Source organism: Brachycentrus maculatus, unplaced genomic scaffold (assembly GCF_059751285.1).
Source record: "Brachycentrus maculatus isolate JH-2025_06_01 unplaced genomic scaffold, ASM5975128v1 h1tg000459l, whole genome shotgun sequence".
NCBI lineage: Eukaryota > Metazoa > Arthropoda > Insecta > Trichoptera > Brachycentridae > Brachycentrus > Brachycentrus maculatus.
In genome coordinates, this window is record NW_028281206.1 from 786,451 (window position 1) to 803,082 (window position 16,632).

Consider the following 16,632-nt stretch of genomic DNA (forward strand, 5'->3'; position numbering starts at 1 on the left):
TGAAGATCAAATGGACTACGGTCCTTATGTAGCTATACAATTCTAAGTGACAGTTTTAACACGTGCAGCAATAACAACAGTCGCTAATGGGGGATGTAGGTATGTACCCTTATATTTGTTTTCTGGGAAAGGAAGAATTTATTGACATGGCCATATTTTAGAGATTTTAATACAATTGTTGGTAATATTATTTTTAAGAATTTTTATATGTAGATGTAATTATTAGTTTATCAATAACGCATTATATAAATTTTTATGTGTTTTTTGTTAATAAAATACAACTTAGTAGACTCAAAAAATCTGTGTTTGATTTAAAATTAATACATAAACTAAATCAATTTACTGATTATATTCCTTGATCAAGCTTATAAGTAATGCAGTGCTTGAATTGCTAATGTCTCAATCACATTATACTAATCTACTAAGTGCTTTATTAATTACGAGTAATTATGTAATATGTTTTTATCTCAAGTCTGTTATCTATCCCTGTCGTATTTGTAGTACAACTCCAGTACGTACTGTTTTTTATCTCGCATTGGCAACTCTTAACCTTCCTTCAATCACTTGACGTCACTGTGATACCCGATGAATCTGTCCCGCAGATAATGGACAGATATGTTGACAGTTAGCTGGAAATTTGACGAGGCATTTTAATGCGATTCTCAATGAACTGTTCTGGGTAACTGAATGCTCCTTCTCCGTGTTATTCCTCATAACTGAGGGTTGTGACCCTTGTGAAAGCAATGACTCCAGTTATCCCTTGGCTGCGCTGCACGTAGCGCTCCAACCACCGAGGTGCCTGCTGCTGCCTTAATTTGATCGGTCTGAATGCAAGTCCTTGTATATTCTTCAAATTCTTCTTCTTCGCGGGTCATAATATATTTGGTGATTGTTTTCCTTCCTTCATGGTCAGTCTCTTCAACTCGGCGTACCCGCTACGGCGCATGTTGGAGATAATTTGCTACATGTCTTCTTCTTCTTCACTTCAAACCCTCATCTACACCCAATGGTGCATAGGGCACTGCATCATATAAACGCAGTGTTATCTTGATCATGACCACATGAAGGAAAGGTGATCAGCCCTCCGCATCAGGTACCAGTCCAGGGTAATATTGAATAAATGTTAGAGTGAAAAAATCACTTATATTTATTTAACCCCCCCTGGGAATCGAACCCGGGACCTCCAGTATATTACATTACAGAGGCAGACATTTAAATTTTTACTAGGTAAATACCACAATTTCATTTAAAAAAAAATCGTATTCTGGCTTCTAGTATTAATTTGTCTGAGATGTAGTTTCTTATTATTATTTTTTAGATGGGAATTGCATTTATTTACCTTGATTATTATGTACAATGTTTATGGATCATTAAGTGGATTTTTGTTTCTTCTGTGGTGTTATTCACCTTTAAGTATCAAGTAACGTCTAGCAGCGATAATAGACACCGGACACCGATAGTAGTTGCAAATTGCAGATAACAATGGCTGATTCGAGGGAAGCATACCGTAGAATAATGGAACGACCGACGTGGTTTCTCACGCTCTGGGTATCTAATAGCATCTGGAGATAACATACCATCTGGAGAGGAACAAAGGATCTGGAGAGTATATATAGGCTGAGCCCCTAGAAACTACCATCTCAGTTCTCAGTCAGTGATCACAGTTCTCCATCAGTACCGCGACTGAGAACACGGTGTGTTTGTGTATCATTTATTGTTGTTGAATACACAATTTGTCCGCCTCTGTAGTGTAATGGTCAGCTCGCTAGGCTACCATGCTTGAGGTCCCGGGTTCGATTCCCAAGAGCGTCAAAATAAATATTAGTGATTTTTCAGTCTAATATTTATTTAATATGTCCCTGGACCGGTACCTGAAGCGGAAGGCTGATCACCTTTCCTTCGTGTATTTAACGATCAAGATAACACTGCTTCTATACGATGCAGTGCCCTATGCACCATTGGGTGCGGAAAAGGGTTAGAAGAAGAGAATACACAAGGTGTGGTCATGGGTGACTCGCAGTTCTGTACGATTTGCGGAAGTCGATTGTCGATTTCTCCAGGTCGGACGAAGACGTGAGACGGTTCCCTAGTTGACGGGTACGAGGATTCCGAGGCCGAGGGAATGTCGTAGTAATCGCGTCGCTGGTGTAGAACTGTGATGGATGTCTCGTGGCGTCGTCGGAGGAATAAAATGTCCTAGTCGCGCTCCCGGTGGAACAACGTGATGTGCATGCACAGGCTATACCCCTTTTGTATGGTTCAAGAAGGCATTGTCCGACTGTCTCGGTAACTTAAATTCAAAGTCTGAATTTCAACACGTCTGCTGTCAAGTCACCGCGCTTGCAACGAATGTAATCCCTTTGTTCCCGGTCATCGTTACACGTGTATAATACATTTTGCATAGTTGCTTTTTGCGTGTTATTGGAATTGGCGATTGCTATCTGGTGTGTTTTATCGATAGATATTATTCCTCAAGTTGACTGACCCCACAGTATCATAAATATTGAAGCTGAATGAAGTCCGACTATTCAAATTTCATAATCATTTCTAGCTTAATTGCTTTCTGGGTTATTTTAGTCTGATGTCGGTCGTCTTGCGTGTTAGATTGTTGTTTTACACTGCTGGTGCTATTTGTCATACTTTTTTATTCTAAGTGAATAATATATTGTAAAATAATACATTTTCCCCGTAAAATTGTCTTCGGAAAATATTGATGGTGGCAATGAAATGTTTGCAGACAATTTACCTGATTGTTCTTGCGATAATGATGGTGAAGTGTTATTGGAAAACGAATCTGCGTAAGACCGATCTTGACATACGGCACGGAAACAAGAGCGGACACCGCGAGAACAAAAAGCCTTCTCAGGACATCGGAAATGAAGACTCTACGACTAGTTAGAAACTCAGAAATAAGAAAAATCTACGATGTCGAAGATGTTGTGCGATGGGGAAGAGAAAGAAGACGTTTCTGGAGAGTTCATGTGGGAAGAGCGAGTTCGGATCGAGTAGTGAGGGTGGCAGCGAACAGCAGCATAGGCGGGATCGGATCCTCAGGAAGACCACCTAAACGATGGAAGGATAGCTGGTCTTCCACCTCCCAGGAGCGACCCGAGAATGAAAGTATCTAGTCCTAAAAGAAGAAGAATCTAGAAGTGATGATGAGGATATACCGATACCTAGTTCTATGCAATATAACAACAGCTATATCGTTTTTTTCTTCTTTTATTTTATTTTACTAGTGACTGGGTTTCGTCATTACTTAGTCTTGACCTTATCGTTACGACTTATCGCCATTTCCAGGCCTCTTAAAATATCCGCTTTAGAAGATCCAAGGGGTTTTACTACTGCTCTACCAGGCTTCTTTCCAAATCATCTTTTAACATCTTTGCGTTTCTATGGTTTTGCCCCATATTTGAGCGGCACCTGCTACTTAAAGAAGGCAAGGTTAAAATAAATATTTTCACTTGATTACATCGATCCGAATATTATAGGTGTGTATATTAATATTAAAGCCACTATTTATTCAGCAGATTGCCAAATATTCAACCTTATAGTTGCGCGTCTGAACAAAGACTTGTGCACTGCGTGGTGTGTACCAGAGGTGTCCAATATATGGCCCGTGGAAGGCACTCTGGTCAGTGATATTGTCAACCTATTTTTCCACGGTGTCAATCATACATTTGTAACATGGCATCAGTCACTCCTCAGTGTGATATTGTTCAGCAAAGCGGTAGCTCTTCCTACAGGCATAACCATCGGCAGGTTGATCCTGTATATAGGAATGTGAAACAATCTATGCTGACACTGTCTTATTTAACTATCGGGAACAGACAGACCGATGCACCGGATAATTTCAGGATTATCGATCATACAGCGCAACAATCAATAAAAATGCGTAATCATTACATTCCTTCTAGTCTCTAAACTGTTGTAGCCAAGCACGCCCTGGAGAAACTCGGTCGGGTAGAGCCAAGGATAATAGCCGTACTTTCTCATGTAGAGATGCCTCAGAAACTTCTTTTGGACTTACTCTACCATAAGAGAGTATGTGGAGGCCATGCACCCTGCCGGCAGACCACACGTGTAGAAGCATTAGAGGGCATTAGACGGCATCGCTACACCACCGCCACGGTACCGCTGATATATAGTACCTGAATAAAGACTACCATTCAATCCGACTTCTTCCTCATCACCACTACTGCACGGATACCTAAAAGTACCTACTTAAGTTTACAACATTTTGAGTGTGTCCAAATACTTGTTCACAAAATCTGGATTATCTCCAATATCAGACTTCCCAGTGATTATCTCCAGACTAGAGAATGCCCAGACTTCCATATTCTTCTTCGTCTTTGATGAGATGTCAAAAAATAATATGAAAATAGTACTTAAGTTCATGTGGCCCTCAAATCATGAGATCCACTCTCGATAATTCATCTGTACATGGAAATTTAGACGTAGGAAATGGAATGATACGGAAGAGGCCCATATCCAGCACTGGAGGACAGAGGGCTCATGAAGAAGTAGAAGACAGATTCAACCGAAGGGGTCTGCTACAGCTGTCCGTGCACTTCTTGTGAACCAAGATCACCAGTTTGGAAGATATCTACTTATTCCTCAAAAATAGTTGATATTTGTGATAATTAATTTTGAGTAATAAGCGGTTGCCTTTGAAATTGCTCCACATCCTACCTAGTTTACGAGATTTAGTTATTTTGTACTTCTGATTCTTCTTCAAGCCCTCATCCGCACCCGATGGTGTTTGAGGCAGTGTCGTTAACACATGACTGAAAGGCGATCAGCCACCCGCTTCTTGTGCCAGTCCGGGGTAATGTTGAATATATATTAACAATAATAATAATAAACCCTTATCCGCACTCCAATGGTGCATAGGGCACTGCGTCATATAAACGCAGTGTTATCTTGATCGTTTACACATGAAGGAAAGGTGATCAGCCCTCCGCTTCAAGTACCAGTCCAGGGTAATATTGAATAAATATGACAGTGAAAAAATCACTTGTATTTATTTTACCCCCCTTGGGAATCGAACCCGGGACCTCCAGCACGGTGGCCGAGCGTGCTGACCATTACACTACGGAAGCGGACAGTTACTTTTTAAGTTAATGGAAACTTTTCTTTGTCGCTTTATTTTGTGGACTTGTTTCATTTTGGAATCAATATTGTAATTCATCGCTGTAATGTAAATTTTTTTAATTAAAAAAATCACTTAATAAATATACTTTCCACTGGGCATGTATGAGAAGGCGCATGAATGTGGAGGAGGTGAAGATTGTTTGCAAAGACAGAGCGGTGTGGCGTTCTATTCTCTTCCCCTCTCTATAAACCCCTGTGGAGAAACGGTATTAGAAGAATCGTTTCGCTTTTTTATGACATTTTCAAACTTCTTCCTTCAAACCCTTATCCGCTTCCCAATGGTGCATAGGGAACTGCATCATATAAACGCATTGTTTTTTGGATCCTTAACACATGAAGGAAAGGTGATCAGCCCTCCGCTTGAGGTACTAGTCCCCTGAGCGACCCCTCCCCCTGGGAATCGAACCCGGGACCTCCAGCACGGTTGCCGAGCGTGCTAACCATTACACTACGGAAGCGGCAGTTAATTTTTAAGTAAATTAAAACTTTATTTGTTGTTTAAGGCATTTTTAAGTGCCTTCCGAATGTAATACTTTTTACACTCTGTATTGGTGATTCTATCCCTGATTTTTTAATTTTTTATTTACGTCGCAGCACATGAACAACTTTAATGTAATACGTAATTATATTACGGAGGAAACAAAAATTGTGAGCCCGTATCTATTATATTTTATATTGATATTCTCATTTTTGAAGTCGAGTCGTAGTAGAGTTCTACAAATTAAACGGCCTAATCAATAAATATATTTACTTTTCTTGAATGTTTTTCGCAGATACTTTGTGGCACATTTTATAAACTTTATAAAATTAAACACCTTTGTTTTAACCACATTTTTATTATTAGTACACTTTTTAACCTACCGGTTTCGACAAGAGCCTTGTCATCATCGTGTTTTAGAATTTAATAAACCCTGATGATTACGAGGTTCTTGTCGAAACCGGTAGGTTAAAAAGTGTACTAATAATAAAAAAGTGGTTAAAACAAGAAGAAAAAAAAAACCCTTATCCACACCCCAATGGTGCATAGGGCACTGCGTCATATAAACCCAGTGTTATCTTGATCGTTTACACATGAAGGAAAGGTGATCAGCCTTCCGCTTCAGGTACCAGTCCAGGGTAATATTGAATAAATATGACAGTGAAAAAATCACTAATATTTATTTTACCCCCCTTGGGAATCGAACCCGAATCGAAATCGAATACCTCCAGAACGGTAGCCGAGCGTGCTGACCATTACACTACGGAGGCGGACAAAAACAAAGGTGTTTAATTTTATAAAGTTTAAATAAATATACAATTGTACTGAATCAAAGGTTGGATATCTCTGAAGTAAACAGCGACAACAAGCTATCCCTTTGTTCTTCTGTCTGCTTACATAATTTCTCAAATAATAATTATTATTATTTACTATCCGCTAGTTGCGACACCTGTGCAAATAGCGCCGGCAAACGTGTCTTCAAATATTTTAAACCATCAATACCTGCAATGACGACTCCACGATTTTCTTTAGCATGGTCATGTTTTCTATACATATCGCTCACTCCTTTCAATAACGTTGACGTCGCCCACCTTATCAAGCTGATATACCTTGGGAAATATTAGAAGGAGGGGTAGGGAGATGAAAGAAAATTCTGCACAAAAAATATACTTAAATTAATTTAATTAAAAATATCAAAATTATATGAAAGCGACTTTAACTTAAACTTATCTTAAATTGCTATCTTAAATTAGCTTAAAGTTAATTAATCCTATCTTAAATTAAACTTATTCTAACCTTTGGTGAAAAAGATGCGCCATGATGCTGGGGTGGTCGTGATCCTTTGTGAAAAAGCTGCGCCGTTGGATGCTGGGATGAGGTTCTTCTTATGACGGGCCGCCGTGCGATGATTCTTGCTTCTTATCTTCTTCTTCTCCTAGTAGAGCTTCAGCTCTTAATTTGAAGGCTTATGACCCGGCGTGGGTCTGCTTTTCTCGCAGCGTTTTCTGCGTGGGATACTCCGGATGAGTAACTCCCCTTTTTTTTCTATCTTCTTCCTCCCTGTGTAGAGCTCCCGCTCTTCTCCTCACTTAAGTCTTAAAACCTGGTGTAGGTATGCTCCTTCTAACTGATTTCTCCCGACTGCTCGATCCCCCTGATCTCTCCCGACTGCTGCTTACAACTCCTCGATCCCACTGATTTCCCGAATGCTTCTTCCAACTCTTCTTCTTCTCTGTGTCTTCTGACTGACCAGCCGTCCGACTGGTCGATCTCCTCTTACGACTTACTCCCTCCAACTGATCCTTCCAATTGTTGGCTTCCAAGTCTGACTTCCAAGTCCTGGCTTCTAAGTCCCCGACTTCCAAGTGATTATTCCGACCAGTCCGACTGGTCGGTCTTTCCTTTTACGACTGATTCCTCCCAACTGATCCTTCCAACTGTTGGCTTCCAAGAGAGCGATCCCACTGATTTCTTCCCGTTATATTCGGTTTCTCTCCTTGAAGATCACGCCCTCGAAACCATTTTTCATTGGCTGACGGTGCGCTTGTATCCACCCCCAAAATTTTCAACGTCTAGACATTTCAATTAGCAATAATTTTATTTGCGCTATATAATAATAAAGAACCATCGGCAAATATCTTTAATCCCTTTTTTACAAAGGCCAGCGGGTTGGCGACAGTTTTTTTATGATTCAAACCTTTTAAATACATTTTAGTTTTACGACAGGTAAATTATAAAAGGTTGGAGCCATAAAAAATATTTGCGCGCACAGAAAAAAAATTTACCTAAGACTAATTAATTAAATGGATTGATAATTGATTATTTTTGCCAGGCTAGAGGAGAAACGTGGTTTCACCACGTCAACGTCATAAATCAAAAATTGAAAATTTTCAGTTATGCATGTTTTCGGAATGCCAAAAAAAATATGCTTTATCCCAGCAAGCTAAAATAAAAAATTAATAGTAGATTTTCTCATATATGTGATTATAATTCGGACCTCACATACAAATGTAAGAGTTTCTGCTCAATAAAAAGCTTCTTTCATCTCACCATAGATTTGACTAATGAAATTCTAGTCAATTCCAGCACTTTGTTTCGAATTTGAACATTATATATATATATATATATATATATATATATATATATATATATATATATATATATATATATATATATATATATATATATATATATATATATATATATATATATATATATATATATATATATAAATATATAAATATATAAATATATATATATATATAATATATATATATATATATATATATATATATATATATATATATATATATATATATATATATATATATATATATATATATATATATATATAAATATATATATATATATATATATATATATATATATATATATAAATATATAAATATATATATATATATATATATATATATATATATATATATATATATATATATATATATATATATATATATATATATATATATATATATATATATATATATAAATATATAAATATATATATATATATATATATATATATATATATATATATATATATAAATATATAAATATATAATATATATATATATATATATATATATATATATATATATATATATATATATATATATATATATATATATATATATATATATATATATATATATATATATATATATATATATATATATATATTTCCAAGAATTTGAGCAGTGTGGTTGTCAATCATGGGTAGAATAGGTGAATGTTACATATGTGTAAAGTAATCACTTAAACCAGCCTATGACAGTCGTAAGCCCCGTAAATGCCTAGACTTCCATATTCTTCTTCATCTATGTTGAGATGTCAAAAAATGTTTTTATGATTCAAACCTTTTAAATACATTTTAGTTTTACGACAGGTAAATTATAAAAGGTTGGAGCCATAAAAAATATTTGCGCGCACAGAAAAAAAATTTACCTAAGACTAATTAATTAAATGGATTGATAATTGATTATTTTTGCCAGGCTAGAGGAGAAACGTGGTTTCACCACGTCAACGTCATAAATCAAAAATTGAAAATTTTCAGTTATGCATGTTTTCGGAATGCCAAAAAAAATATGCTTTATCCCAGCAAGCTAAAATAAAAAATTAATAGTAGATTTTCTCATATATGTGATTATAATTCGGACCTCACATACAAATGTAAGAGTTTCTGCTCAATAAAAAGCTTCTTTCATCTCACCATAGATTTGACTAATGAAATTCTAGTCAATTCCAGCACTTTGTTTCGAATTTGAACAATATATATATATATATATATATATATATATATATATATATATATATATATATATATATATATATATATATATATATATATATATATATATATATATATATATATATATATATATATATATATATATATATATATATATATATATATATATATATATATATATATATATATATATATATATATATATATATATATATATATATATATATATATATATATATATATATATATATATATATATATATATATATATATATAAATATATAAATATATATATATATATATATATAAATATATAAATATATATATATATATATATATATATATATATATATATATATATATATATATAAATATATAAATATATATATATATATATATATATATATATATATATATATATATATATATATATATATATATATATATATATATATAAATATATAAATATATATATATATATATATATATATATATATATATATATATAAATATATAAATATATAAATATATAAATATATATATATATATATATATATATATATATATATATATATATATATATATATATATATATATATATATATATATATATATATATATATATATATATATATTTCCAAGAATTTGAGCAGTGTGGTTGTCAATCATGGGTAGAATAGGTGAATGTTACATATGTGTAAAGTAATCACTTAAACCAGCCTATGACAGTCGTAAGCCCCGTAAATGCCTAGACTTCCATATTCTTCTTCATCTATGTTGAGATGTCAAAAAATAATATTTTTAGCATTCACTATTCTACCCATGATTGACTTTTTAGGCAACATCAAGCTTTTTTATAAAAAAAACGACTCGAATACGCTTAAACGCTTTTTTATAAAAAAAACGACGTGAATAGCAGTGTTCGCCAATCTACGAGATTCTTTGCATGCACCAAAGCAAATGTCAAAGTACAGTCAAAAACGCGCTTACAGTGTCAGAAATGAAGACTCTAAGAAGCATATCAGGCAAGAATCTTCGAGATAGAATAAGAAACGCCAGGATCAGGGAAATATGCGAGATCGAAGATGTCGTTAGGTGGGGAAGGCAACGAAGGAGACAATGGTATGCGCATGTGAGGAGAATGGAACCATCCAGACTCCCTGACATCGCACCGTATGGCCATCCCCGATAGGCGGCTCCCGGGCAGACCGCCAAAGAGATGGATCGATAGCTGGGAATCGTCATCGCAGGAGGCTAATCCCTCTTACACACAAGATGAACTTAAATGACCTTAAATAAAATGTATACTAGAGAATATTTTTGTACTTGTAATTATAGAGTATATAATATTATATTATATTGTGAAATGCAACAAAAAAAAACGCGTCGGGGATTGATAGTGACTGGGAGTTGCGGTTTAGACAGATGGATGGAGGAGCTTTGTGAACGGTGTTCACGAGGTCTCTGTGCGTGGCTACTGGCACAATAGAAGTGACGAGGACACGTAGTGTGCAGTGTGTGCTCCAATTTTTAAGTCCAAAATTAGCATGTTTAGCCACATGCACTCATAGATAGCCCCACATGCTGAAGACAATTTACTTGGGGAGTTTGGAGCTATTATTATTATTATTAGGTATTGAAGAATTGTCAAAATTCATGTGTAATTCTCCATTATTAGTGCAGGTGTTCTTTATTTCATGGTCGGTACAGTTTGCCCAGTGTCAAGTTTGAAGTTATGTTGTTTATTCTGTTACGATTGCCACGCTTGGAGTGCGTCTCATTTCTGCTCAACTCAATTCAGTTTGGCCGTCGTTTTACGCGCAGTAGACAGTCCCTCGCATCTCTCACAATGTTTGAAGGCTCGGAATTGTCTCGTTTTGCGAGGTTCAAGCTATGGGTAGGCATTACATTTTACTAATTCATTCGGCAGTCACTTTGTGGTGAAATCTTTCAATTTGTAATTTCACACTATCTGCGGGAAGGGTAATTTTACCATTTCACTCGACTGGTGGTGTTGGGCGGGAAGGGTAATTTTACTTTTTCACTCGACTCATTGTAAATTGCGTGTAAGTTATTTTTACGCATGACTTTTGCGGCATCTTTTGATCTCATATCGATGTATACAGTATGGTTAAATGTTATCACTTCTTTTCAGAGATGTTTATCTCTATTATGAGCGCGAATCCGCCCTCAGATAGTGTGTTAAGTTTTACTTAGTAAAAGCCTCCCCCCTTTTGTCTATGTTCCCTGTAATAAAAAATAATAAACAAATAAATAAAAATAAGAAACAGCTCCTACCGTCTCTTCATCTTTCAAGGTCCCAAGGAGACAACTCTAAAATTTAGACTAAGCTTTACATACGGTGTTTGAAAATGATGCGGAATGTATCGAAACACGTGTCACAATAGATTTTAAGAAATTGTGGAATTTAAAATTGGTATTTATCAAGTAAAACTTAAATTAAAAATTAGATTTTACGTTTTCTTAATCCATCTGTATTGCTATCTACCAAAATAATGGGAATCAGTTTCGTAAGTCTTCTTTTTTATAAAGGCCCAGATCAGTTGGATACTTAGAAACAAGAATAGAAGCCCGCGAATAATTTTAGGTGTGATGTGGTCTGCGTAGGACGCAGCAAACCATGGTCACAACTGTTAGCAAGAAAAGCGATTCAGTTGGCTAGGCCTTGTATTGAGTATGGCTCCCGAGAGCTGCCATCAAGCCTCTTTTACAAGGCATCAGGCTCCCATATCCCAGGACGCCCACTGCTGACAATTTACAGTTTTCGCCTGAACTTCAGGATGCAGATCTAAATCAGATGCAAGAGAGTTGGCAGGCGACAGAGAAGCCCGCAGGCAGTTTGTGGACTTCATATGCTACATATATGGAGCGGATATGGATAAATGAATGAAAGATCATTATTAGAAATAGGTATCAAATTGTGGTAGAGTAGGTTCCAACCGAGAAACTCTGACTCAAAAGAGTCCGCGACACTAACCACGGGACCACAACCCGACACTCAAGTGGACACTCAATAATACTCAAGTGGTAAAAACAAGTGTTCTATTTATAATTAACTCTCAATTCTCATGTGTTTCACACTCCACACTGAATTTCTGAGGCACCCGGCATACAGCTGTGGCCTTATTGATTTGCACCAAAATAATGCATAGTAAAATACACAATCCTTCTAGTTATGTTAACACACTATCTGCGGGCGGATTCGCGCTAATAATAGAGATAAACATTCTGAAAAGAAGTGATAACATTTAACCATACTGTATACATCAATATAAGATCAAAAGATGCCGCAAAAGTCATGCGTAAAAATAACTTACACGCAATTTACAATGAGTCGAGTGAAAAGGTAAAATTACCCTTCCCGCCCAACACCACCAGTCGAGTGGAACGGTCAAATTACCCTTCCCGCAGATAGTGTGGTAAGTAACGCCTACAGCCTGTACAATAGTCTGTTTTGATTGCAGGTGATCCGTAAGGGAAAGCACATCCTGCCGACGGTGGCGCGGCTGTGCCTCATCAGCACCTTCCTGGAGGACGGGCTGCGCATGTGGTTCCAGTGGAACGAGCAGCGCGAGTACATGGACATGTCCTGGGGCTGCGGCAAGTTCCTGGCCACCATGTTCGTGCTGGTCAACCTGCTCGGCCAGCTGGGTGGCTGCGTCATGGTGCTGGGCCGCATGAAGGTCCACATCGCCTGCGGGGGGCTCTTCTTCATCGTGGTGCTACAGGTGACCTACAACACGTACATTAGGCCAGTGGTTCTTGGGGTTACCGAACCCCGCCAGTTTCATATACGCGTTCACCAAACCCTTAATTGTAAAATTAAATCTTTTTTTGCTCGATTAAAAATGATGCGGAATGTATCGAAACACGTGTCACAATAGATTCTAACAAAAAGGATAGTTACTAAGTAAAACTTAAACTAAAAATTAATACATTATTTTTGACCTATCAACGTAGATGAGGGAGAATATGGAAGTCTGGCATTTACGGGGCTATTATGACTGAAATAGGCTGGTATAAGTGATCACTTTACACACGTGTAACATTCACCAATCCTACCCGTGATTGACAACCACACTACTAAAATTCTTGGAACTTCTATACATTGTATATTGCTCAAATTCGAAACATAGTTAGTGCTTGAATTCTCTAGAACTTCACTAGAGACATCTACCATATGTTGAGATGAAAGGAGATTTTTATTAAACAGAAACTCTTTAATTTGTATGTGAGATTAGAATCCTGGATTATAATCCCATAGATGTGAAACTCTAGAAAATATCCGTCCACACTAGTAAATATTATTGAAAGCTGTCCCACCGCATGCCTAGATCTGATACAGAAGCATCTAGGCTTCCTGACAGATCTGCTCTTTCTAAGAATTTATTTGACCTAAGTTGTGAAATTTATTGAAAATATGAAACAATATAAAATTGTATCCCAATTTTACTGTAAATTTACATTTAAAAGCTACTGAACACTAGTGAATAGTTTGCCTCTGCGTTTCCAGACGATTGCGTACAGCATCCTGTGGGACGTGCAGTTCCTGTTCCGGAACCTGGCGCTGATCGGGGCGCTGCTGCTGGTGCTGGCGGAGTCGCGCGTGGAGGGCCGCAGCCTGTTCGCGGGCGTGCCCTCGCTGGGGGACAACAAGCCCAAGAACTACCTGCAGCTGACGGGCCGCGTGCTGCTAGCCTTCATGTTCATAACGCTGCTGCGCTTCGAGATGTCATTCCTTCAGGTAACTTACTACCTCATCCAGTTCCCAAGAAGTTTGCATTGTAGTGATGAGCCCGAGTGCTGCTCGGGAAAATCATATTCCGAATTCTTGGTAGCGATTTGCCTGAATGAGAAACGCCAGGATAAAGGAAATATGCGAGATTGAATGTCGTTAGGCAGTCGTAAGGCAACGAAGGAGACAATGGTATGCGCGTGTGAGGAGGAGAGTGTAACCATCCAGATTCCCCCACAATGCACTGCACGGCCAACCCCGAGGCAGACCGCCAAAGAGATGGATCGACAGCTGGGAATCTACATCGCAGGAGGCTAATCCCTCTGAAAAACAGGCCACAGGCCTACACCAAGAAGAAGCCAATAAATTTATGTATCTGTTTTTATTGACCAACCCGAGCGGTGTTCGGCTAGTCTTGTTTCGACTTGTTAGTGACGATTTCTTGCACCAGCGAATTTTCTCACCAAAATTCGAATAAGTAGTCAAATAATAATAATTTTAGATGATTTACTAACCAACATTTATGTAAAATACTACCTTAAGGCCATTTCACTGTGATTTTGTATACATTCTTTGTTCTTGGAGAAAACAATGATAAAATACATCTGGCTCAGGTCTATAAGAGTCGCATAGCCATCCAATGCACTTTTAACCCTTACTGATGCAATGTGGAATCTCGTTCGAAATGGATTTTTTCCTCGTAGGTCCCATGTCGATTGCCATTCGACATATTTTTCATTGTTAGTATTATTAAATTAAAATGCAAGCTTACATTTTTTCATTTGTATCTATTACAATAGTACAGTAAAACCTCGATAAAACTGACCCCTATTTAACGAACTTCGGATATAACCAGTGGCGTGCCTAGGGTTTACGAGTAAGGCAAGTCCATTATTTTTCACATTCGTGAATACATGATGTACCTATAATTTATTCACCTCATATCATTCCCAGTATAGTAAGCACCCAGAAAGTATTATAAATATAAACAATGTATTGTAATCATTGTAAAAATATGCATACATGTAACTTTTGTAAGGTATCACCTTGAAATAAAGAAAATGTTCACTATAATAAAATATCTTCCCCAGATATCAACCATCACCAATAAGAACCATCACCATATAATGGCATGCATAGTGTTTAATAATCATATAAGCGCGCGATAATTTAAAAACAGTCATACATTAATTATGTATTTTTAATGATTTGGTCTAGATTTATGTAGTCATTTTTATTTGGAGTTGTTAGGCAAGCCGGGCTTTTGGGCTTCTAGGGAAGTACCGCCACTGGATATAACGGACAAAATATATGGATAAAATATCTAATATAAAAAAAGTCTTATTAATATTTTATACATGCTTAAATTCAAGTGACGCCGCATGTAAACAATTTTTAAGCGCCCATGATAATCACAAATTTTGTCTAAAAACTACAAAACTTGATACCTTTTTCTAAACAAGCTTGTCGATACTAAACAGCAACGTCACTTAACGACGTGTCCGAAAACAAAAAATAGTTTGTTTTTATTTTTTTTATTTATTCGGGAATTGTACAGCTTCTTTACATTTAGTAAAAGTATATAATAAAAAATAGTTACACTAATAAAAATAAAGCCAATTACACAATTCCACAGTTATGTTATAACGATCAAAAACAACAAGAGATGAAAAATAAAATAAAGAAGAGTGGGAGTGTGTGTGTGTGTGTGTGTGTGTGTGTGTGTGTGTGTGTGTGTGTGTGTGTGTGTGTGTGTGTGTGTGTGTGTGTGTGTGTGTGTGTGTGTGTGTGTGTGTGTGTGTGTGTGTGTGTGTGTGTGTGTGTGTGTGTGTGTGTGTGTGTGTGTGTGTGTGTGTGTGTGTGTGTGTGTGTGTGTGTGTGTGTGTGTGTGTGTGTGTGTGTGTGTGTGTGTGTGTGTGTGTGTGTGTGTGTGTGTGTGTGTGTGTGTGTGTGTGTGTGTGTGTGTGTGTGTGTGTGTGTGTGTGTGTGTGTGTGTGTGTGTGTGTGTGTGTGTGTGTGTGTGTGTGTGTGTGTGTGTGTGTGTGTGTGTGTGTGTGTGTGTGTGTGTGTGTGTGTGTGTGTGTGTGTGTGTGTGTGTGTGTGTGTGTGTGTGTGTGTGTGTGTGTGTGTGTGTGTGTGTGTGTGTGTGTGTGTGTGTGTGTGTGTGTGTGTGTGTGTGTGTGTGTGTGTGTGTGTGTGTGTGTGTGTGTGTGTGTGTGTGTGTGTGTGTGTGTGTGTGTGTGTGTGTGTGTGTGTGTGTGTGTGTGTGTGTGTGTGTGTGTGTGTGTGTGTGTGTGTGTGTGAGGAAGGGAGTAAAAAGGTAAGGGTAAGGGTGTTTTGTGTTGTTTGTTTATATCTAAATACATACAGTATAATAATAGAGGGGACGGTGGAGGGAATAAACGCCAGAGGACGCCCACGCCGCGAATACCTAAGCGCCTTATACGAAGACATGGGCTGCTCGCCGTATGAGGAGCT

At 36.9% G+C, this 16,632-nt stretch overlaps 2 protein-coding genes across 3 annotated transcripts in view; both read left to right on the top strand.

Annotated features, from left to right (window-relative positions):
• The window catches only part of Uck (Uridine-cytidine kinase), a 332,661-nt gene that overhangs the window by 50,450 nt on the left and 265,579 nt on the right, over positions 1–16,632 (top strand). The gene's annotated exons all lie outside the window — the stretch shown is intronic.
• Surf4 (Surfeit locus protein 4) overlaps positions 1–16,632 on the top strand; it is a 30,314-nt gene that overhangs the window by 4,730 nt on the left and 8,952 nt on the right. Inside the window, exons 1-3 of one of the 2 annotated variants that reach the window (XM_088271780.1) lie at positions 10,827–11,295; positions 12,884–13,147; positions 13,933–14,163. In XM_088271780.1, coding sequence (XP_088127906.1) covers positions 11,134–11,295; positions 12,884–13,147; positions 13,933–14,163 — 657 coding nt within the window. In that variant the 5' untranslated portion in view covers positions 10,827–11,133. Of the gene's footprint in view, positions 1–10,826; positions 11,296–12,883; positions 13,148–13,932; positions 14,164–16,632 lie in introns of those variants that run through there. The other variant, XM_088271779.1, reaches the window with a different exon arrangement.